The sequence below is a fragment of the Thamnophis elegans genome, chromosome 1 (assembly GCF_009769535.1).
Source record: "Thamnophis elegans isolate rThaEle1 chromosome 1, rThaEle1.pri, whole genome shotgun sequence".
Taxonomy (NCBI): domain Eukaryota; kingdom Metazoa; phylum Chordata; class Lepidosauria; order Squamata; family Colubridae; genus Thamnophis; species Thamnophis elegans.
The window spans coordinates 115,970,553-115,994,374 of NC_045541.1; the positions used below are offsets into that span (position 1 = coordinate 115,970,553).

Sequence of the window (23,822 nt, forward strand, 5' to 3'; positions counted from 1 at the left end):
TTTCCTTCCCTGATTTATTCTAGTAAAAAAATTCAAGTCATTCTGACAGAGGCACAAATGAATAGCTGGCAATCATTCTGCACTCTCATCTCCTAACCTTGCATTATTTGAACACTCTATGGCAGAGTAATCATAACAGCTATTTTTAAATATGATAAGTCCCAGTTTTTTGGTTAAATACTCTGTCATGCCATCATGAATCTGATATGATACTAATTGGATAAGAACTGGCTTTTAGACCAGAACTAAATCCATACTCACATCTAGTGGTAAGTAAGGCTTACTGAAATTATGAATAAGGTCTTAAAATCTAGAATTTATAATACTCTCCTTCTCCCTTATTCTTTAACAGGGATCACACTACAAAGACTTTTTCTAAATTTAAAGTTCATTTTTATTGGCTATAGATTTGTTTCAATTTGTCCAAAACGTACCGTGAAACAATATTTACCTGGAGATTTCAATTATACAATTCCTATTTAGATGAAATCTTTACCATTTGGCAGAGCAATGAGCAGTGGCAGATTAAGGCTCACTGGTGCGCTCAGCACTGACGAATCTTGGTGCCCCCCTCCTTTATACATACTGTACAAACGAAGCCAAACTTCCTTGGGTTTTTCTCTTTCTCAACTTTGTGGTGCCAACTTTGGTCCTGGTGCCCTAAGCATGTGCTTAGTCTGCTGAATGGTTAATACACCACTGGCAATGAGTATTTACATATCCAGTCTTCCAACCACAGTCGATTTGGTGAGAAGGGCGGCTGTATATTTCTGATTAATAAATATAAATAAATAAAAATGAAAATAAAACATCTCTTAGGTTTTGAAAAGAAAATCTCTACCATTAGGGTACCTTTTCGAAACAACAAAGGACTTGGAGCAAAAGATGTCCTCGAAAGGCAGGGAAAGGAACTTTACAATGAGTTAAATGTAGAAAAGAGAGGTTTTACTAAATTTACACAGGGAGAGAGAGGGAGTGGGAGAGTGCTACACTATATATTACAGGCTATATACAGCAGTACAGATACCCTAGTTTAGTAAATGGTTACTGGGTCACATGGTCACCAAGTGAGCCATGTGACTGAGAAAGAGGGATGCTAGGAAAATAGCCTCATTGGATAAAGTTCTCTGGTTCAGTGTCCTCTGTCTGAACCGTTTTCCCCACCCACCCATCCACTGGCTTGCAGGGTGCAGAGATTGCTTAAACAAGCTAACTGTTCCTGAGCTGCTTCCCCCCCTCCCAAAAAAAGGGTTAGTGGCAAGTTAACAACACTCTGTGACTTTAATTACTTGATTAGAACTTCCCCCCAGCTCCCAGCAGTTACCTGAAACTGACCAGACCTTAATCCGTTTTACACTGAAGGCTGTGCACTAAATGCACTAATTGGTCTGAAAATGAATTGTTTACAGGTAGTTCTCAACTTACGGCGGCAATTGGAATCAGAACATTTTGTCCTATTGTAGGAAGTTATCACCCAGCCCTCTCCCAGAAAAATGAAATATTCTAGGAAATACTGAAAAGGCAGAATGTTTCTCTGGATGTGAAAAGAAAGAAACATGTTTTAAAAGACAGAATAACTGCCTGTAGCTTCCTGCCCACCCCACCCCCACTTTGTCAATGGGCCATTAAGAAGGCCAAGCTAGTTCCTTTATATAATAAAGACTTCTCCACTTCAACTCCAGGGGAATGGGATTAAGGAACTTTACCCAACTCACCACGTGGTATCTGAGAACTCAACCAAACCTGGATTCAAAACACAGCCTAGAGAGTTGCCCCTGCATGGCCCCATGGGAGTCTGACAACCAATCAGAATACATTTCTTACACAGGAACAGGAAACAAGAGAGGTGGGACTGAACAGGTTATAAAAAGCCTAGCAAGCCCCTCCTTCAGCCCTTCTCTTCTTCTCCACCAACATTGAAGCATGTGATCACCTTTTCTGTTCAGGACTCAAGCCATGTGGTTGTGTCCACCAATAAACCATCTTTCCAAGCAGCCTCCATGTCTCCAGTGTCTTTTTCCCCACTTGAAGCCGAACCCAGAAGAACATTTCTTTCATCACTTTGTTAAATAAATCATCACATGACTATGCCCAAGTTTACAATCTTTTTTACTGCAGTGGCTAAGTGAATCTGACTTATCCCACAGACTTTGCTTGTGACAAGCCAGCTGAGAATGTTGTAAATGGTGATTAGATTTCCCTTCATAAATACATGCCAGCTGCCAAGCACACAAATTGGGATCCCACAACCATGAGGATAATGCAACAAATAGTAACTGAAAGGACTGTCATAGGTCTTTCCCCCCCAGTGCCATTGCAATTTGGAGTGTCACTAAATGAAAAAAGGTCATAAGTGAAAGACTACCTGAATTACCTTTATTATTTATTACCATTGTATTTGTGAATGGTTGCTATCTAAGACTGTTGCTAAGTGAGAACTTTCTGTATTAATATTCTCTAGTCTTAGTGCATGCAAAGGTTCATGATAACGAAGTGCAAATGTACAAAAAACCTGCAGCTCCAAACATAAGAGATAAGTACTTTTGTGATAAATACACTGTTTGCAAAATGTACTTACCAATTTAGCAGTTCTATGAATTCTAGTAACACTAGGACCTCCACTTTAAGGGGACATTTTACCAGTGCTTCTGAAAGACTTATCTATGCTATCCAGTATCTGGGTGAGTTATTCATGTTAGCATAACATCCAAGGCCAGTAGAAGACACAAAGGTAAGCCCTGGAATTGCATTAAACAATCTGATTTTAAAAAAAGAAAAGGGAATAAAACTTCCTCAGTAAAGGATTATCTAGTGTAGGGGAATATGGGAATAAAATTGTGGAACTGGAGTTGGTACGTATAGCTTAAATATATGCATTGTACCACCTATGTTGGCATCTATGTTGTATCACCTTAGAAGAATTGCATATAAAAGTATTGCTCTGAATATGGTTGTTTTGGCCTAAATACGCTATTCATTTTCTAGTAGCATTATCAGGAGCTTGGGGAGATAATCATATTTTGTCATGTGTTCATAGAAGGGATCATAAGTTCCTAACCCCTCCATGTTGATGCCATTGTAAATACATGCTAATCTTCCTGGAAGAAAGGGACAGATACACAGATGGTGAGCTCTTCAGCCCAATGCTTGCTGGGCTTTGAGAGCGAGAAAAAGCAGCAGCTCCAGAGATGTGTGTCAAAAACGGCAGGATGGCATACAAAACAATAAGGCAATTTCATCCAAGCATTCTGTATCACAGAGTTGCTTCATAATAGCGTAGAACAAAGGTGTCAAACTCGATTTCATTGAGGGCCACATCAGGATTGTGTCTGACCTTGGGGGGCTTGGGGGGCATGGCTAGGATGGGCGTGGGCAGCTCAACATCACTCATGTTGGTGGCACCTGTAGTAGCCCAAGCACTCGGCCAGAGAAAACTGGCTCCTGAGCTCCGTTTTCGGCTGCGGCGGCCTCCTGCAAAAACACAGCTCAGGAAATCCGCACGTGGTTCTTCCAAGCTGTTTTCTCTGGCAGACGCACTGCAGGCCGGTTTGTCACTGTTTTCAGGGCAGCCCCACAGGCCACATCTAAGCACCCTGTGGGCCACATCTGGGCCCCAAGCCTTGAGTTTGACACCCTTGGCATAGAAGGTAACCACTACTGAACTCAATAAGATGCACTGTTAGCATTAGTTTTCAGCAGAGATTATTAAACATATACTTGCAACCACACGTTTTAAAAGCTCAACAGATGCCAAGATCATATAAAGATCTGTATGCTGTGACATGCCCACAAAAATGCAAACAACATTTTTACATCTTGCCTATGCATGAGATGCCTATGCAATCTCCCATCCAAAACTGAAATTGGTGGTATCATCTGCTCTCAAACCAGTTCCCAAAATAGTTCAGTGGAATGAAGTGGGACAGTACTTTAAGATTCCATGTAAAGCAGCCTAGCAAAGATCAATTTATATTTAGCAGCTTAAAGTGCAGCGCTAGTAATTTCTTTGGACAAACAGGCCACATCTGCTGATTGACTTAAATTCTATGAAAGCATTCAGAAGCTGAGCATGCTTCTGCATGTGAAAGAAGCTAGTTATTTCTTCTACTTGGGATTTGGTTGCTGTGAATGGAATCCAGAAGCTGCGTTTCTAGGGAGAAAAAATTCTTGCCCTGGGCGGATCCACATGCATATTACAGTCTTATAAAACTTTAAATAAAGGGAAATGTGGAAGAGTGAACTTACCATGTGGAGTGAGCAAGGCATTTCTATACATCTTGGGATCCAGAGTTTTGGGGCTACCTGAGGAGGAGGAGTAAAACAGCCCCACCCTTTCCTTAATTGGAGACCTCATTATATTAAAAAAAAAAGAACTGAAAGCCAGTGTGTATGTGAATGTGTGTGACATGATTGCCAGTAGTGGGTTTTTAACCCTATGTAAAGGTAAAGGTTCCCCTCACACATATGTGCTAGTCGTTCCCAACTCTAGGAGGCGATGCTCTTCTCCGTTTCAAAGCTGAAGAGCCAGCACTGTCCGAAGATGTCATGTGGCCGGCATGACTAAGCGCTGAAGGCACAGAGAGTGCTGTTTCCTTCTCACCAAAGTGTTCCCTATTTATCTACTTGAATTTTTACATGTTTTGAACTGCTAGGTTGGCAGAAGCTGGGACAAGTAACGGGAGCTCACTCAGTTATGTGACACTAGGGATTCGAACCGCCAAACTGCTGACCTTTCTGATTGACAAACTCAGCATCTTAGCCTGTTTGGGTTTTTTTATCTTAAAATTTAATGAAATTTACGTTTTCTATATGTTATATTGTTATGTATTGATTGGCACAGCTGCATACTGCAAACAAAATCAGTATGTCTATGATACACATAGAATACTAAATTTGTTTTGCAGTCCGCAGATTGCTAAAATTTAGTTACAAGGTCAGTATTATAGCAGCCACCTTATTGACTGACACATCTTCCTTCTCCTAAGTATCACTTGCACTTGACTCTCCCATTGTTTATCATCTGATTGGAGGGCAGAAGCACCTTCATTCCTCACCAACATGCAGTACCAGGCAGTTCTGTGAGATTTGCTTTTGAGGTTTTTTTCCCTGTTATTTTTTAATAAATAACTCAAGGTGGCAACCACATCTAATACGCTTTCCTTATTCTATTTTCCCTATAACAACAATCCTCTGAGATGAGCTGGGCTGAGAGTGTTTGACTGCTCAAAGTCACCCAACTGGCTTTCATTCCTAAATTGAGACTAGAACTCATAGTTTCAAGATTTCTAGTTACTGCAGACTGTGATGGGCAGGGGTCAACTAGAAGACCCTGCTCCTTCCCACCCCCATTCTTCGGCCAATCTACTGAAGAAAAGTATACCCACTCGCTCCATTCACCAACTGGGAAGCCCAGACTTGTGATGGCAAGAAGTAGTCCTCAACTTTACAGATAGTCCTCAACATGATTGGTTGCTTAACAGTCATTTGAAGTTATGACATATTAAAAAAAAAGTTATTTATATGACCCATAATCATGACAATGGTAAGTCAGTTATAATAAAGTTATGACTGATATACCACCCCCAGGGTCACATGAATGCATTTTAGGTACTTGAAAACTAGCTTTCATTTATGACCAATTGCTCAACTATTTTTGACCTCATGTTCAGTCATGAGGTTGTATTTCGTGACTTCTTTTGTTATTTTGTAGCAAAAATCACAGTTGGATAAGTCAGATTCAGATATGATTCACTAAGTAACTGCAGTGCCTCACTGAATATCCATTAACACAGTCATAAAAAATCAAGTCTGGTCACATTGTGACTCAGCTTACAACTGCACACATTTATGATCAAACTTCCAAGCTCAATTGTGGTTGCCAGTTGAGGTCTATCTGTAGATTGCCTTTTTTTGGTGTATGTGCTTGCATGTTTTCAAGTTCCAATTTAGTTAATACATAGATATATAGTAATATAATACCTAACAATGAAGATTGAAGTGAAGAGTTGTTGAAGGAAAAAATAAAATAAAAACATGATACATTTTATTATTTAAAAATGAATGCCTGCAGGAATTTAAAGGCTGGCTAAAAAAACCCAATGCTAATGAAAAGAACATCTACCGTGTGTTGTAAAATTTTACTTAAGAATGCAAATAAGTCAATGTCGTTAACTCACAAAAGTACTGTAAAACGTTAAGAATTTTTTTTGAAGCTTTCACATCTTTCTTAACAAAGAAGACAACTCCAGAAAGTTAAAAAGTTGCAAAGGCTGAAGTCCTAGTGCAGATTATTTTTCAGAAGATCGTGTGCCTTTTGCACAAGTGAATCATCTTCAAGTGGCACTCCCAGATATTGCCAAATCTTAAATATGGAAAGATCAAAGCTTTCACATACCAGACGGCTTGACAACAGGTGTGTCAAATTAACTAGGAAGTCAGCAGAGACCTGAGAAAAGAGAAGATTTCAACACAAAGGCAAGGACTTCAGCAGCAGGAGAAAACAGTCAATTCTTGGAGTTGTAGGACCGCTGAGCAGCAGAACTGAAAAACAGGGAGAGAAAAATAGCTTGATTCCTGCCCCCCCCCAAAAAAAAACAAAAAACAAAGCAAGCCTGCAAACTAAGCTCATTGCATGCAGCAGCCCAGGTGCAGAGGGGCTCCAGGAATAGAGGACTGGATATTAGTGGAGCTTGGATTGGGGAGGGAGGAAGGAAGAAAAAGTCCATTTACGCCTATAAAGAAGTGAAAAAAATAGGACTTCATGTTCAAATGGACTGAGATTGGATACAAGAGTTGTAGAATCTAAGTAAGAGGTGAAGATTTAGGAAACCAAGGCTTAAGAAATAGTTAGGATTAAAAAATTGCCACAAGACTATACACATAAGTATAAAAACGTATAAATAGAACATAGAGATGGAAATTTAAGAAATATTGGTAAGCTTATAGTAATAGGAAAATAATAGAATAAGACAGGAATCTAATATTGTGCAATAAAAGTTTTGTATGGGGGAAAACAAATGCAGGCTTCATATTTGTGTTCTGTATCATATTGAGAAAAAGCCTAACAGTGAACAAATGAAGAAGTAGCTAGCATTTATTCCCATTTCTCAAAATAGAATCATACAAAACATAATGTTTCAAATTATATTTTATTATGCAGAATATATTTAGCAACATCTTATACCACTTTTACATGATTGTAATAGCTACTGGTACAAATATCTTTGCTATGTATATATAGAATACTATATGAGGAGATATGTATATCTGATCTCTACAATGAGAATGATGGTTATATGTCCTGAAAATCTTTCCTTAGGTAAGTTCGCCTGAATAAGCAGGTATGTTCTGAAAGAAGAGGCAGTTGTTGTGAAAACTTGTTTTGGACACTTCTAAAAGATGGCCCTTTTAATACTGAAATGGCAATTATGCTTCTCTGCTCTGCAAACAGAAAGTTACTTTTTGCAATTATTTTCCATATGAAATAGTAATTGCTCAGCAAAATAAAGCCTGAATTGGTTTCCTTACTGTGATACTGTTTCGCCATTCCCTTTCAGTTTATCATTGTTCAGGTTTCTTTTTGTACATAATGGGAGGATGATTCTCACAATGTTTATGGGAATTCTACAGTCCGACACACCAGCTAAAAGAAGGCTAGAGTTCATTAATTCAAGATCTCTTTATCACATATAAAAATACAATTATGCTTTATGAAGCAGAATCTTTCTGTGGCAGATGTCTAGCTATTATAATTACTCTCATTCATATTTCTTCTTTCGAAGAACTTCTTAGCAGAATTAATGTGTAAAATTGCTAAACAGAATCCACCAAGAAACAGAACAGTGCATCAATTAAAATGTAAGCAGATAATCTACTCCAAAAGTGTTATAAAAGCAAGAAAATCATTACACGGATGTGCAAAATAATAAATGTTTAATACAGAACTGAAAAATCCCGGAGAAGGCCAATTTTCCCAAGAAATTGTTTTTGCAAATAATATAAAAAAGTTTTCATCCATAAACAACATTTTGAATGTGAATCAATTAAATTATACAAACAGTAGTTATTGTGTCACATTTGAGGTTCGGTCTACTTCAAAAAATACTTTTAAAAAACCATGCTAAATTGTTCAGAGTATTATTTTTCAGTTTTTCACCTGCATCTCTGAATAGCAATAGCACTTAGACTTCTATACTGCTTCACAGTGCTTTACAGCCCTCTCTAAGCGGTTTACAGAGTCAGCATATCTGAAGTTTCGCTTTCATTTGATACGAAGTTCCCAGTTATTGCCGATGTTTAAGGAAAGTTTTTGAAGGGTCAGCACAGAATTTCTGCTATCATATGTGAAATCCACTGTCTTGTCTTCTTTTCCATCTAAATTGCAATGAAAGAAATAGACATAACGTTTATTTAAAGTAAGCCATGCATATTAATGTTGGCGTATATCTACCCAAAAAAACAAAGATGTAATCAAGCTTTCTGTTCTGAAGCAAATGCTTCCAGAGTGTTCTTGTGGTCTTTTGAGATATGTTGGTGAGATATGGGCAAGTTCAGGACTTACTAATATCCAAGCATTTCTTCCATCCTGCTCTGCAAAGTAACTCAAACATCTACTTCTAATGGATGAAGAAAAGCGGTTTAGCTGCTCCAACAATAAAAGTAGCAGCATAAGCAGTACTGGCACTTCTTGTGATATTAATCTGTCATTGCTGCTATATAAACTGCATTAGCTCCAGTTGACTTCTGGAAGCCATTCAAGATGTTGTACATTACCTATCAATTAAATGTTGTCATCTTGTCTTTAGGAAATAACCTTGTTGAGTGGAACTTATTGAAGAAGAATTTTGTTACTGAAAACCAAATGCACGTTATTCTGTGCAGAAGTTCCATCTAATGCAGGAATTGTCATCTAGTGAGACCCAGGAAATAGCTACTTTCTGGAATAGCAAACCACACAAGATTTAGTTGGCCTCAACTCTGCTCACCTTTAGACAGCCTTGAAGGGCTAGCATCAGTGTTCCTGCAGTGTTGATGAATTGTGTCTTTGGCAACTACTTTGTATTTTGAGTGAGTGTGAAATTTATTTTTGTATTGTTTCTACATTATATTTTTAAAAATCTTTGTCAGCCACTCAGAGTCATATTTAAGAGAAGAGTGACCATGTAAAACAATTAAAATCAATAGATCTAGTTTCTTCCAATGAGAGAAACACAATGCTTCAAATGCCCTAGAGTCTAGAGTGGAAACAAACAAATAAGTTGGAAATTGGATTGTTTCTTTCTCTTACCAAACATGGTTGTTGTCACAACAGAAGGCTCCTTTTTTATTCCCAAAATCAGTATCTGTTGAACTGTACAGTTTGTCTGGAATAGTCCTTCTTCACTAGCGCATCTAAACAAAGATAGTGTTTTAATTATTAAAATGCCGACTTCTTTTGGCAATGTTCCGTAGGGAATATAGTACCTTCCCTTCTAAATAGCAGCAAGAAAAAAATTGAGAAGGTTTGTTAACTTGTCAAAATTTAGTAGACATTGGTGCTGCTTTGGAGCTGCCAAGAGAATCTCCAACATGGTGTACAAACCCAAATTTTATATGCTTGGGAGGAAGAAGAAACAGATACAGGTACGTCCCTAAAAGAGAACCTGGCTGGAAGACAAGATGAAGAGGATTTTCGGGTTCTTCAACAGGCTGGATTCATACACCATAGTTGGAATGGTTTGTATGATTTGCAGTGAGTATGAGGCGTATACCAGCCAATTACAGATAGTTCTCCATTTACAATAGTTTGTTTAGTGACCAAAGTTACAACGGCACTGAAAAAAGTGACATGACCATTTTTCACACCTACAACTGTTGCAGCATCCCCATGGTCACATGATAAAAATTCAGGCACTTGGCAACTGACTCATATTAATGACAATTGCACTGTTCCAGGATCATAGGATCACGGTTTGTGACCTTCTGACTAGCAAAATCAATTGGGAAGCCAAATTCACTTAACAACCATGTTACTAACTTAACAACTGCAACGATTCATTTAACAACTGTGGCAAGAAAGGTGATAAAATGGGGCAAAATTCGCTTAACGAAAGTCATACTTAGCCACATAAATGTTGGGCTGAATTGGGGTTGTACGTCGAGGACTACCTGTATAACATAGAAAACCAAGCCGAGTGAAACAAACCATCATTCAAAATAGGTGAAAGAAAGTAACCTTAACCATTCATTTTTGGACAAGGAACTGAAAGTTGCAGTTTGCTGGTCTTGAAATTGATGAGCAATGCAAATGTAAGAGGCTATGATGATCAATACTTCCTGTTTCTTCTTTCCATATTTAGAATATACTTACCTGGAGGAGAGAACATTCTCATGGAAGCTGAACTTTCTGAGCAGGAACTGTTTCTCATGGAGATAATGGAATGAGTGGCCATCATCCAGGTATAATTTACCTGTTGCACATCCCTATACATCAGGCAAAAAACACAGAACTATTTTGTAATCAAATTCACTATCATTTGGTTGTTTTGCCGAGCTGCATATCTGGGCAAGACAAGCAAGCAAGCAAGCCACTTTATATATGATTCTCCACAACAAAATCCACTCTGCTTTACTTTCCTATCGTGTTAGATGAAAATCAAGTTATTGCTAATTAAAGAAATGAAAACCAAAATCACATTGACATTGGAGAATGAGAGATCAGTACTGAAAATTGATACTTATTCATTTTAAATAACTTTATATACATTTACAATTAACTATAAATAAATAGTGCATACAAAAATTGTTATAGAGGACCTTATCATCTAGGGCAGCACGAAGTTCATATGGAACATCTACCATCCATTCTGTGGATTTTCCTACAGAAATCTTTAGCGGTATAATAGTCCCACCACGTTGAAAGACAGGAATCTACAAAAATAAAATAAATAGTGGCTGGATTCACACATTGAACTAAAACAATGCTTGTTTAATCATAGCTTATTAAATTAACCATCACTAGCTGAGTTTTCACAGGACTCTAAGCCATAAATCAAATCACAATGTTTCAGTTCATAAAATATACAAAGCCAAAGCCATACAAAATGTGGCTTAAAATATTGTATCAACCCAGCCAGTAAATACGTACAATAAAATACTATATGGACAAAGGAAGTAGATAATGAAATACTTTTTTGTAGTTAGCTCCTGCTTAGCATATACTATTTGATTTAGAACATTGGTAGTTACACATTTTAGATTTAAATCTTTATAAATTCTACATTTAAATCAACAGAGTTCACTAAATTAGAATTATCTCAAACTCTTAACAGAACTGCAGTTGTAATTAAATTAAAATGAAGATAAAGCTTTTTCTTAAAAAAAATCTTAAAACAAGCACATACATTCTTCAATGTTACTGGGATCTTCAATATACCATGACCATCCAGACGTCTAAATTTTCGGAAGTCATACCAGATCTGTCAAATAATAAAAAGGTAAACAAACGTACAGGAATTAGATTTTAAATACAGAAATTCCATACGAATCCTTGTAGAAAATCAAATCAATAAATAATCCATCAATCTTAACCAACACAGAAGTAGCAAACAACACATAAATAGCATAAGTTGAGAATAGTAAGTTTTCACTAAGACAACTATAATCAATGAATCTACCATTTTATATTTTTCTCAAAAACTGATGCACATTTATTCAACTCAATACTCCCACTCAACAATTTAATCAATTAAATTGTTTTCTATTGTGTTAGATGGAAAGGAAGTTATTGCTAATTAAAGAAAAGCATTGTCTGAGGAATCACAATTCTGTATCTATATCGCCCTGATTATTCTAGAAAAAATATAGGTCCATAAATAATTTAGTTAATATGTTATCCAGAAATTTATTTTTATTTATCAAATTTATACACCACCCATCTCATTATCTAAGTGACTTGGTAAGTTTACAGATTAGCATCATATAAAAATAGTTAATAAGACAGAATTAAAAACAGAGTTAAAAATAAACTCAAAAAAAGCAGAGGGAGTGCCCTTAAGCCACCAACCACCCTTAGGATTGGATACCATTCATTATGCTAGTTGACAGAGAGATTTTAATGCTCTTTCAGAAGGCTGGAAGAGTGGGAACCAACCTCACCTCTCGGGGCAAGAGTGAGAGCAATGACAGAGAAGCCTCTTTTCCTAGGCCAGTGATGGCTAACCTTTTCCAGACCATGTGCCCAAAGCGTGCACGTATGTGTGAACTCTCAAAATGCAATGTTCGTGTAGCTCCCGCATGCGCCCTGCCCCACCACATGCACACGCGGCCCACCGCAAGTCCCCCACCCCCTGCACAGCCCTGCATGCACGGCAGAGACTGAAGACCAGCTGGCTGGTGAGGGATGCCCTCAGATTACCATTCAGGGGGGAACCTGTCAATCACCCTGCCCGCTCGGCCATGCTTACATGCCACCAATGCTGCCACGTTGATGTTGACTCTCTGATGCCGGCGGAGCCTGTAGCTTCATGTGGCTCTGCAAGGCTTCCCTCACTACTCTGCAGAGTAACTCTTCTACTCGGGTGCAGCTGCCTACTCTGATGTAACTCCTCTGCTTGGATGCAGCTAACCAGGAAGGAGGCTATGATGACACTGAGTGGGGGTGTGGCTGAGGGTGTGGGTCATGGTGATTGGTGGTTGGGTGTCATCTGGGTGGAGTTGTGGGTGGAGCTGGGTGGGGTAACGGTATATATATGAGTGATGCTGTTAACTTGGTTAGAACTGACTTGGATTTGCTTACCTTTGTATAATTGTCATTTAGTGCTGGTTATCATGTAGTCTCTTAGATAGAGATAAAAGTTTTTCACCAAAACAAACTGACTCTCTGTTTGTATTCAACGTGAATGCTGGAATGTGACAGTGTGCAGATGCACAGTAGAACTGAACTTGGGCGACAGCTCACGTCCTCACAGAGAGGGCGCTGTGTGCCACCTCTGCACACGTGCCATAGGTTCACCAACACGGTCCTAAGCCATGTCAGTCAAAATAATTTAACTGATGGGATCCATACCATACCCTCCCTGCCTGACCTAGAAATAGATAATACAGGATGTTCCTGAAGGCACATTAGTTCATATAACTCTACTTTTCACTCTTATTGACTTTTAAAAAAATTATGGCCAAGTACTGCATATATTTCCTGACAAAAAAAATGTTTGCATGAGGTTATTAAAATAATAGTACAAGCTGCTATTTGTACACGGATAAATTTAATTATCTTAATAGAAAAGCCTAGCTAATCAAGTTTAGTCCAGATATTAATGAAAAAATTGTGTGTGTGTGTGTGTGTGTTTGGGAGGAGGGAATTAATTCTATTTGTCTTACCTCTTGTGGGCCTGGCAGAAAGACATTGATTGCACTGATTCTTGGAGCAGTGACTGGATGTACCAATAACGCACTTCCTAAATTAAAAATATAAAAAATGTATCTGTTACACTTTTCTTCTCCTATAACTAGAAGAATTTTAAATACTTGTTTATAAATGTGATCTATATTTCTAAGGAAGACCTTTATATTCAGGTCTGTGTCCATCACTGAATGTCTTGTGCTACTTGATTAACTCTGCCACCCAAGGAGACTGGTTGTAAGTATCACAGAAAAACAAACAAACCCTTATATTTATAATGCAGAATATGCTGAAATAGCAATGTCTCAGTTAACGCAGAGGAGCCTTAATCAATACAACAATATGCATCTCCTTCAATTCCTATAAAAGTGTCTATATAAATTGGAATAATAAACAAATTAGGAAAAATTAATAAATGGGGTACATAATGCTGCAACTTCAGAATAAATAGTAGACATTATGGATAATTTAAATTTACCAAGCATGTATTCATCTTCAATGCCAAAAGTTTCTAATTCCTTTGGAAATTCCACCCAGAGAGGCCTATGAAAAACAAAGGCATTTTACTATTCATATAAATGCTAAGGAGCGTAATTTTCTTTCCTATACTACATCTATTTATAGCTTCTTAAGTTCATGCTTTGGATGTGGGCATTAAAGTTGCTGTTTTAACTATTTAAAATATCTCTGTGTGTGTTTGTGTGTGCGTGTCAGTGGTCAACTGGTATGGTGCAATGGGGCCAGGCACCCACCATGTGCATGCGCACAGCATGCGCATGTGTACCTACTGCCTGTGAAGCTCCAAATGCTCACTGAGTGTTATGCAGGCGCTGTACACGCCGCGCGAGTGCACAAATGCCCCGATCAGCTCAAATAGTGGTAAGGAGAGCGGGTGGGCGGGCCCTCCAGAGCACCGTACCAGAATGGTACCTGGTGGTCCCAGCAGGCACCGGTACACTTGTACTGGGGCGTACCGGTCGTATCCCACCACTGGTGTGTGTGTGTATCTATATATTTATATCTATAGTTTCATTCTCAGTGGAAACTGAACACATAGAACAAATGCTGTGTTTTCAGTTTAAAAGATGCACTGATCAACAATGAGAACAGCTGAACAACAACCCTTTGAATAGATTGGGTTGGGAGAGTTTGACAGCTCAGTCATCCAGCAAGCTTCCTTGGCTGAGGTGGAGTAGAAACAATTTCTTCTTGCTCCTGGGCCACAGCTTAATCACCACTATAACACAGAAGTTGTAATAATTATAATTGTAATATTATAATGCAAATGTGGTATAAAGAGGAAGTTATTAAATGTGTAAGATATTTTATCAACTTTATTCACATATTTAAACAAATCAAATTTAGCTTTGGTCCTAACTTTTCCCCTGACTTTTCCTGGTTCAACCGATTTTTTAGAATTTGGTCCCTGGTATGCCAGTCAAAAAGGGATGCGGTGGCTCAGTGGCTACGACGCTGAGCTTGTCGATCACAAAGGTCGTCAGTTCGAATCCCTAGCGCTGCATAACAGAGTGAGCACCCGTTATTTGTCCCAGCTTCTGCCAACCTAGCAGCTCAAAAGCATGAAAAAATGCAAGTAGAAAAATAGGAACCACCTTTGGTGGGAAAGTAACAGCATTCCATATGCCTTCAGCGTTTAGTCATGCTGGCCACATGACTACGGAGATGTCTTGAGACAATGCTGGCTCTTTACTTTTGAAACGGAGATGAGCACCGAGCACATATGTGCAAGGGGAAACCTTTACCTTTACCCTTACCTATGCCAGTCAAAGACCAAGAAAATACACCAGTCCCCACAAAGCTAATTTACAATAGTACCAAGAGCATTAAATGGAAACTTGATTTAAAAATCATTTGCTACCATTTCATATAGCAAAACTCTTGGAAAGCTGTATATATAGAGAGTAAGAAAGATGACCTTGATGGACATATTCAAACTCAGTTGCCAAAGCAACAAGGGATAAAACATTAAATCCAGAACATTCAGAACACACTGAAAGGCAACTCGGATACCCTCCAAACTATAAGTCAGAGGAAGTAGTATAACACAATCAGACTTGCAAAACTGGTGTCAGCGCTACTAGATAGACCAGGCCAAGAAATCATCACCACAGATAAGCACCAAAGCTATATTTATTGAGATTAAGGTAAGATCTTGAAAGTCTGACTAGGAATTGTATTCCAAACCTCATTTAGTCCTAGAAAGAGTTTCAAGGTAACCTACCATTGACCTGTTTTTTACCAGCTCATGATACATAGATGGTGTCCTAAAAGATCACAGCTAAAGTAGTGAACTAGCATCTATGCTAGCCCTGCATTTCAATACATATTTCATTAACATTTTATGTGTTGTCATAAACTGTTACAAATATTCTGGCATAAAGCAGAAATTAAACCTTTTCAATGACTGGCTTACCTCATAACTGGTTCAGCCATGCTGTGTGCCTGATAAAACAGCATATAAAGATAAGGAAGCAGGGAGTAGCGCTCCTTAATAGCTTCCCTGATGATCTTTGTGTACTTCTCCCCAAATAGCCAGGGCTCACGACGTTTGGATTTCAAAATGGCATGGCCTCTGAAGAAAGGCTGCAAAGCCCCAGCCTGATACCATCGAACCAGTAATTCTGGTTTTGGATTTCCAATAAAACCACCTACATCCGCTGGGCATCAAAAAAAAGACTATCAGAAATTGGTGAGAAATTCAAACTTCTTGGATTGCCCACATTTATTAACAGAGTTATATGCTATGTCCTAAGACCAAACAAAGTAATTTTCAGAAAAATGTATAAATGTTTTAATTAAAAACAAGCAACTATTGAAATGTCTCAGTCTCTTAAGACTTTAGAAGCTTCACTTACTACTTTTTAATTTGTTTTATTGGACCGTAGTACACTTTCTGCAAGACGAAAGGAGGCCATTTGTCCAGTTAAAGGGAGTTGATAAAGAAATATATATATCTTACCTCCACAGAAAGAAATTCCTGCAATGCTGATTGTCAGCAACATTGGAATGGAGATTTTCAAGTAACTCCAATCTGCTCTATTGTCTCCAGTCCACACTGCACCTGCAGATCACAGGGCAAAATGTTAACCCTACCTGTATTTAGCTGTAAAGCCAATTGAATTGAATGGACTTTACTTCCCAATATATATCATACTTTATGTCACTACAGGTATATGTTGTCGGCCTTACAGTGTTAATTATTAAGTGGAAATTGGATTGCCATGAAAATTATGTATTATCATGGATCCACACAATTGCAAAAGCCTAAGTTACTTACAACACTGTTTCTAATTTAAGAAGAGCTGTATTCCACAGTTTTTTATGGTTTGATTTTTAACACATATTCCATGTAATGTGATATGATTTCCCATGTCTTTAAGGCTGTAAGTATACTTGGAAAATAGTTAAGCAGAGGCATCTTTGTGTGTCTAGTGACAAAAGTAGTGTTATGCTAATATGACACAAATTCTACTGCTTTTGTATGTGTGACACGGCACAAATAAGATGAAACTGTGGAATTTGCACTCCATAAGATCCTATAGATGTTGTAGTCTCGATAACTAAGTGATTTTTCACTGTCTTAAAAATCTGGCCACCTTAAAAGTTTGGAATTTGCTCTCCCATTATTTTTTATAATTTTCATTATTTACTTCTTATTTATTTAATTCGTGTATTTATTTCATCTCACATAGAGATAACTCTAGGCAGCTTGTAATAATTAAGGTCCAGAATAGAGAATATTTTTATTTTAAGAAAATCATTTGCCATGTAAAAAGAGACTAAAGTACAACAGCAAAGCATTTGTTATATTCTCCATCTGTCGGCATGTCAGGTGCTTTGCATGTCTTCCCATTTCTAATTCAACATGTTACAATGTCTCGCAGAGCATGGCTGTCACGACTGTGGGGACAGAGAGTGCATGATTTGTTTACAATGATTTTTTTTTTTAAAGTAGTTTTAAAAAATGAAGTTCACCAATACCCTTGGTAATAAGCAAACAGAATGGCATGGATCTCATTTGGACTCAAGCCAGCAGATGAAATAAATCTGTATTTCAGTTTAACAGCCTAAATTGTTCTAAATCTGATTAACTATAATTCCCTAGAGGTCATCTGGTTTAACTGTGGATCAGAGTAGGATTAAAGGGAATATGTGCACAAATACTTACATCTCTTTTACTTTCAAACATACACAATCGTTCAAATCATCGAGTAGCCTAGAAATGGTTAAATCCAGACAAGGGCAATACCAGAGAAAAATCAGTCTTCCTCGACACTTACCATACTTCTGTGATCCAGCAAAGAAAGAGCGGGTAAGAACAAAGGGTCTCTCCAGTCCTCCACTTCGTTTCACCAGCCCTTCTGCGGTTGCCATTTGCTAAATATATATATATATGTATTATTACCACTATTGAATAGACTAGACTAGACTAGAATTCTTTATTGGCCAAGTGTGATTGGACACACAAGGAATTTGTCTTTGGTGCTTATGCTCTCAGTGTACATAAAAAGACAAGATACATTGTTGTTATTATATAGATATCCCATTTTTACTTTGAACAACTCAGGGTGGTTTATTTTCCTCACAAATGTCCCAAAGGTTCTTGTTCAAAAGGCAATTGGACTTTCTTTGTTTTTTTCCTTAAAGGCATTTTGCTTCTCATCCAAGAAGCTTCTTCAGCTCAGAACTGAAAAAGCTCCTTGGGTGAGAAGCAAAACATCTTCAAGGAAAAGCAAAGATGGTCCAGTTGCTTGTTTGAAAAACCACTTTTGGGACAACCATGACCTGGTTGATTGAGAATCTCCGTAGACATTTTCCTCACAACTGTGAGGTGAGTTGGGGTGAGAGACTATGACTGACACAAAGTCACCCAGCTGGTTTTCACACCCATTCTTAAAGGGGGACTAGAACTTACGGTCTCCTGTATCTTATTCAGGACTGTAATCACTATGCAGAACAGTAATGGTAAGCAAAACATTTTTAGCAAATGTTGCAATGGGATTGGAATTATACAAAAGTGAGGGCCCGGAATGATAAAATGATAAAATACAGCAAAACTTATTGAACACAGAAGTGACATAACTTAGGAATAGAAAGAAAGGAAAGAATGACATTATATATAATAAAGAAATGTACTTTGTAATGTTTTGGAATAAAATATGATATTGTGCAATATACTTTGCTGAAGTTTGTTTTTAAGTAACATTAACAGCTACAAAGATTTTAAAATAATTTATTATTGTACAAAGATTTAAAACAAATTATTATTGCGGTTATAATGGCACTGGTTTTTTTTATTAATGAATTTATAATCCACTTTGATTAAGATAAAATGCAGGATAAGCAGCAACAGGCAATGCCATAATAAGAACTACCAGTATTATAATTGTTAATTCAGTTGCAATTGTCCTACCTGGTAAAAGCCATAGAGGTTATGAACATCTCGATGTTCCCATTTGCCATAATGAATAGCGTCTTTTGACATGCTTTGTTCTACCCCTTTGAAGACTGAAGGCTCATTCATATCATTCCAGATAAAAACAATTTCAGAAGAACTCTGTAGGCCAACATTTAAGTTTCTTTAATGTATTAGTTAAGTACAAGAACTGTATTTAAATACTGATACTAATTTATTTTGTTTTGTGCTTTGAAAGGTGTGCTTTTTTTTTCTTTTCCATTGTCTCCTAGACTGTCCCTTGTGCCTGAGATCCAACTGAGCAGAGATATGAACAGTAGTGGGATTCAAATAATTTAACAACCAATTGTGATTTCCTAGTGATTTCTTCCAACAGTCAGTTCACCAAACTGCTCAGAAAGTTAACAACCAGTTCTCCCGAAGTGGTGCGAACTGGCTGAATCCCACCACTGGATATGAAGATTTACTTCTTGGGAGTTCTTCAGAACGAGGATATCTCACATAACTTCTCAATTCAAATAGACGTTAAACCAAATAAAGTATTTAAGATGGTGTACATTCCTCTTATTTCCAACTTTATCTCTAATGGAATTTGCATGAGCTAAAATGTCTCTAGATATTTTACACAGAGATGACTATGCAAAAGACGTCCTACTTTAGTCCATCATTTTATATTCTGAATGGATTTTATTTATAATTGCCAAAGCTATTTAGATTTTGTCTTTTTCCATATTTCCAAAATTAAGCAACCAAGGTTGTATAGAAATCACATTAATAGATAGTACTATTCTGTGTACTGACCATATCATTATAAAACACAAACCTTGTACGTTTTGAAGTCAAATTGATCTGCATACCAGTGTCGGACTTCAGGATTGGTAAAATCCAGGTATGATGAGCGACCTACAGATGTTAGGATTGTATTATATTTGCAGGAAGAAAAAGCAAAACTGGCTTTTTCGTGTGTGTCGTATCCCATTACAGTAATAGAAAATATTAATGTTCAAGCCAATGTAATGATACATGAGACAGATACCTATTACTGTCATTTCTGGTTCTGACAATTAACGAGAAAATCTATTTTGATCTACCTCCTATGTGCTTCTTCAAAGTGATTTATAAAGTGAAGAGTTTATTACCTGGCCAGCAGATGCCCTCAAAATCTTCACCTTTATGATCTTTTACAAAGAATCCTTTTGCTTTTGCTTGTGAGTACATGGTATAAAGAGGATCAATCTTAACATGAGGGTCCACAATGACAACCAGCTGCCAACATGAGAGATAATAACACAGCCTTATTGTTGACTGAATAATACGTTGCAGGGATGTTTAGATTAGCCTTCCATAAGCTGATATTCTCTTCTAGATGCTTTGGATTCATAATTTCCAGAATCCCCAATTAAACTGGTTTTCAGCAAATTAAAGCAGATGAAAAAGTGTATGTAAGAAGCCAAAAAACTTCCCAAGTTAGCTGGGGAAAAATAGAGAATGCTTTAGACCAGTGACGTGCAGTGAGTTTTATGGCTGGTGAGGCAGCTTTTTAGACTTGTGGACTTCAACTCCCAGAATTCCACAGACAGGCATACTCAGTTCCGATTTAAAGCGACAGCATTTTTCCCCCTTGCAAAATAAGTTTTCTCATTCTTTTTCTTCTCCCTCCCCCTCCTTCCTCCCTCCCCCCTCTCTCAAACAGACGCACGCACACAGAGAACTTGGATCCCTCTCTCACTCACTCACTCTCAAACACAAACACAGAAGTTGGATTGGATATATTTTCCAAAGGCTTGAAAGCAGCTCCTCTGCCATACCCCCCCCCCCTTCCCCTGCTGCCTTCTGATCGGAGCCTTTGATTGCAGGTGAATCACCTTGCCTTTTCAGTGAAGCTGGGCTTATATACTTTTATCCAGCTGTGTGTGTGTGTGTGTGTGTTTGAAAAGGCAACGTGAGTTTTGCATGCAATCAAACTTTTTGAATTCCTCCCCCCTCCCCACACACGCACCTTTTCCAGCTGTTTCAGAGAGGATTTCAACTCTGCCCTCATAAAAGGCCAGAGCTCTGAGTCAGACTGAGCTAGTTGCTCCCAGAGACTCTAAAAAGCCTCTAAAAATGCCCTCTACAGGAGGCGAGAGAACACGTGCCTCATTTGCATAAGGAATTCTTTGCTTTTTAACCCTTGGTTAACTCTTAAAAGGCGAAAAATTCCTTATGCAAAAGAGGCCCCTAGTTCTCTGGCCTCCTCCTATAGTTAACACTAAGCACTGTTCCAAGTCACTGTGACTTAAAATCTGGTAGCAACTACCTTGACTTTAATTATTTTTAAAAAATTCTTTAAAATGCTTTCCTTTTCCTCATGACTGGTGAGGCCACGCCTCCCCTGCCTCTAGTGACTGCACGTCCCTGCTTTAGACTATTCAAGGGAATTTCCTAGTGTGATTGTTTTCTTCCATAGATGTATTTCTTTCCAAACGACAACATTTATTTTAAAAATTTCAAGGAAATACATGCTTTCAGTAGACACCGATGGATACAAAAAGCCGTGTAGCTGTATTACTTTCCCTCTATTTTTAGTGTATTACATACCTTGCGTTTTTTCTTCATAAGTATCTCCTTCTGCATCTTCTCAGGATTGGGAAATCTCTTCTTGTCCCAAGTGAAGTACCGTTTGCCATCCGTGTGCTCAATGTCTAGCCATATGACATCATAGGGGATATCAAAGGTATCAAAACCTGCATCCACTTTTTCTACATCATCCTCATCTTCATAATTCCAGCGGCATTGATGGTACCCAAGAGAGAAGAGAGGAGGCAGAGCCTGAGTGCCTATGAGAAAAACGAAGAGGAAAAAAAATTGTGCTGCCATTCAAAATATAACTAAGAGCACATTAAATGATAAATATTTCATTTTTATTCTTCCACTTAATGAAAATAATCAGGTCATTTTTCCATGCCATATATTGTATGGTTGGTAGATTAATTATGGAAGACTGCAAGGGAGGGATAAAGGTGATTTCTTCATAAACCAATACCTGTTAGCTGTCCATACTGTTTAAAAATATCAAAAGGACTGGGTCCCTTTAGGATGAACATGTCAATGATTCCACTTTCTGACATCCAGCGTACATCAGTTTGAGGCACTACCATCTGCTTGGACATGTCTGGAGTTTGGGAAGGTAAAACCTTTAAAACAAACATATACAAATACTTAAAAATAGTGTTAAATGCATTTATTAAAAAATAATAAAGGTAGGATAAAAAAGTCTGCAAAAAGTTTTCCAGTATTAACAATAACTTCCAATGACCAAGATGGCTAGGTGGTCAATGTTGTCCAACTCAACATGAGATTTTCAGGTGGGTGGAAGATGCTTTATAATGTTATTAATTCTTACACAATATGGCTTACACGTCCATGCACAACATACTACATCTCACCTTTGTTGAAGCTTTTGTAGAAATCTCCACCAACGTTTCTGAAGAATTTAGCCAAAACACTCCAATTGTCTGATCAGGCTTATGGGCTAAGAGTAAGGGCACTGAACCATAAATGCCCATTTTGCTGTGGATGGTATACCCGAAGACATCTAGATTATAAAGCCGGTAGACGTTGTCATCACTGGAACACAAAGACAATTGAATTGCTATTGAGATATTATTCATATTATATCTCTATTGAGATATTATTTTATGTCATCCAGCACAAGAAGAGGGTATTATAGTGCTGCAATTGCCTTCTGGTACTATGGAATGAGTTGTCCATAGTCACAATTTATACCATTCTTTGTCCTAATATTCTTCCAGTTTTGTTGCAGTTCTGTTATCATAACACTTAGTGCATAATGTGACAACCAGATTGCTGAGTAAGATGTCTGGCTTTGATCATCTGTCCATCTGTTCACCCCTTTGGATTTATATCCTAACTTTCTGTATCTCTATATAGAATTGACCATTCTGGCTTTCAGTATTCATCTACTGAGACCATTTTATGCAACACGCCTCTATTTGCTGCTCTTCCTTCTCCTTGCTCGCTCACAGCATATCACATGGTGTCAATCTGATGGTGAGACTATTTGCAACAATGGGCACCCTTGTCCTTTGGAGCAACTCATTCAGCTAATCATGACTGTGTAGCTAATCTTGGCTTCTCCACTTCACTTGGGTCTTTTAGGATCTTGGTGGAAGGTATATTGCAATCCTAGATGCCATTGCTGCCTACAGATTGCTCATTCTAATTACCAAAGAAGTCTGTGAGCAAAACTAGCATTTAGTAGTGCAATCAAAAGAACCCTTGAAAGGTCATGAATGACTCCAAAGGGATGACCTCTTTTATCACCAGCGGAGTGTGTGTGGTTTTTTTTAAAAGAACAATACTGCTTGCTGTGAGAAAACCATATGATGCCTCGTGACACTTAAGAGCATTGTAGCATCCCCATGGTCATGTGATTTACATTTGGATGCTTGACAACTGATTCACATTTACGATGGCTGCAGTGTCCCGGAATCATGTGATTGTCCCTTGTGATCTTCAGACAAGCAAAGTCAATGAGGAAACAAGATTCACTTAACAACTGTGTTACTAATTTAACAGCTGCAGGGATTCACTTAACAAATGTAGCAAGAAAAGTCATAAAATGGGACAAAGCTCACTTAACAAATTTCTCACTGAACGACATAAAGTTTGGGCTCGATTGTAGTTGTAAGTTGAGGACTACCTGTATGCGCATTAGTTTTCAACAACAGATAAGCACAACTGTGGATAATGACACAATGGAATAAGGAGGATCATCTCTCCCTGTTAACATATTGCTGTTGTGTACATCATGTTTTATAAATTGGTTCAAGATACGCTTTTGTATGGAAATGGCACAAGTTATACTAAATAATATAAATTAGGGATTATACAGATCGATATCCTATGTATTTGGAGGTCAGTAAAACAGGAAAGGGTGCCTCATGCTATAAATAACACATTATTTAGTGAAGTCATCTGTCATCAACATCTCACATCACT

The 23,822-nt window shown here is 37.9% G+C and overlaps 1 protein-coding gene across 3 annotated transcripts in view; it reads right to left on the reverse strand.

Moving 5' to 3' along the window:
- Window positions 1-7,129: 7,129 nt before the first annotated feature.
- The window catches only part of GANC (glucosidase alpha, neutral C), a 28,223-nt gene continuing 11,530 nt past the window's right edge, over window positions 7,130-23,822 (reverse strand). For all 3 annotated transcript variants that reach the window (XM_032229075.1, XM_032229057.1, XM_032229066.1), the window contains exons 9-24: window positions 22,247-22,427; window positions 21,844-21,994; window positions 21,399-21,637; window positions 19,958-20,084; window positions 19,642-19,721; window positions 18,816-18,959; window positions 17,683-17,779; window positions 16,362-16,463; window positions 15,816-16,059; window positions 13,860-13,924; window positions 13,360-13,436; window positions 11,382-11,456; window positions 10,795-10,908; window positions 10,349-10,461; window positions 9,287-9,390; window positions 7,130-8,373 (exon numbers count right to left, since the gene is read on the reverse strand). In XM_032229075.1, coding sequence (XP_032084966.1) covers window positions 8,261-8,373; window positions 9,287-9,390; window positions 10,349-10,461; window positions 10,795-10,908; window positions 11,382-11,456; window positions 13,360-13,436; window positions 13,860-13,924; window positions 15,816-16,059; window positions 16,362-16,463; window positions 17,683-17,779; window positions 18,816-18,959; window positions 19,642-19,721; window positions 19,958-20,084; window positions 21,399-21,637; window positions 21,844-21,994; window positions 22,247-22,427 — 2,026 coding nt within the window. In that variant the 3' untranslated portion in view covers window positions 7,130-8,260. The remainder of the gene's footprint in view (window positions 8,374-9,286; window positions 9,391-10,348; window positions 10,462-10,794; window positions 10,909-11,381; window positions 11,457-13,359; window positions 13,437-13,859; window positions 13,925-15,815; window positions 16,060-16,361; window positions 16,464-17,682; window positions 17,780-18,815; window positions 18,960-19,641; window positions 19,722-19,957; window positions 20,085-21,398; window positions 21,638-21,843; window positions 21,995-22,246; window positions 22,428-23,822) is intronic.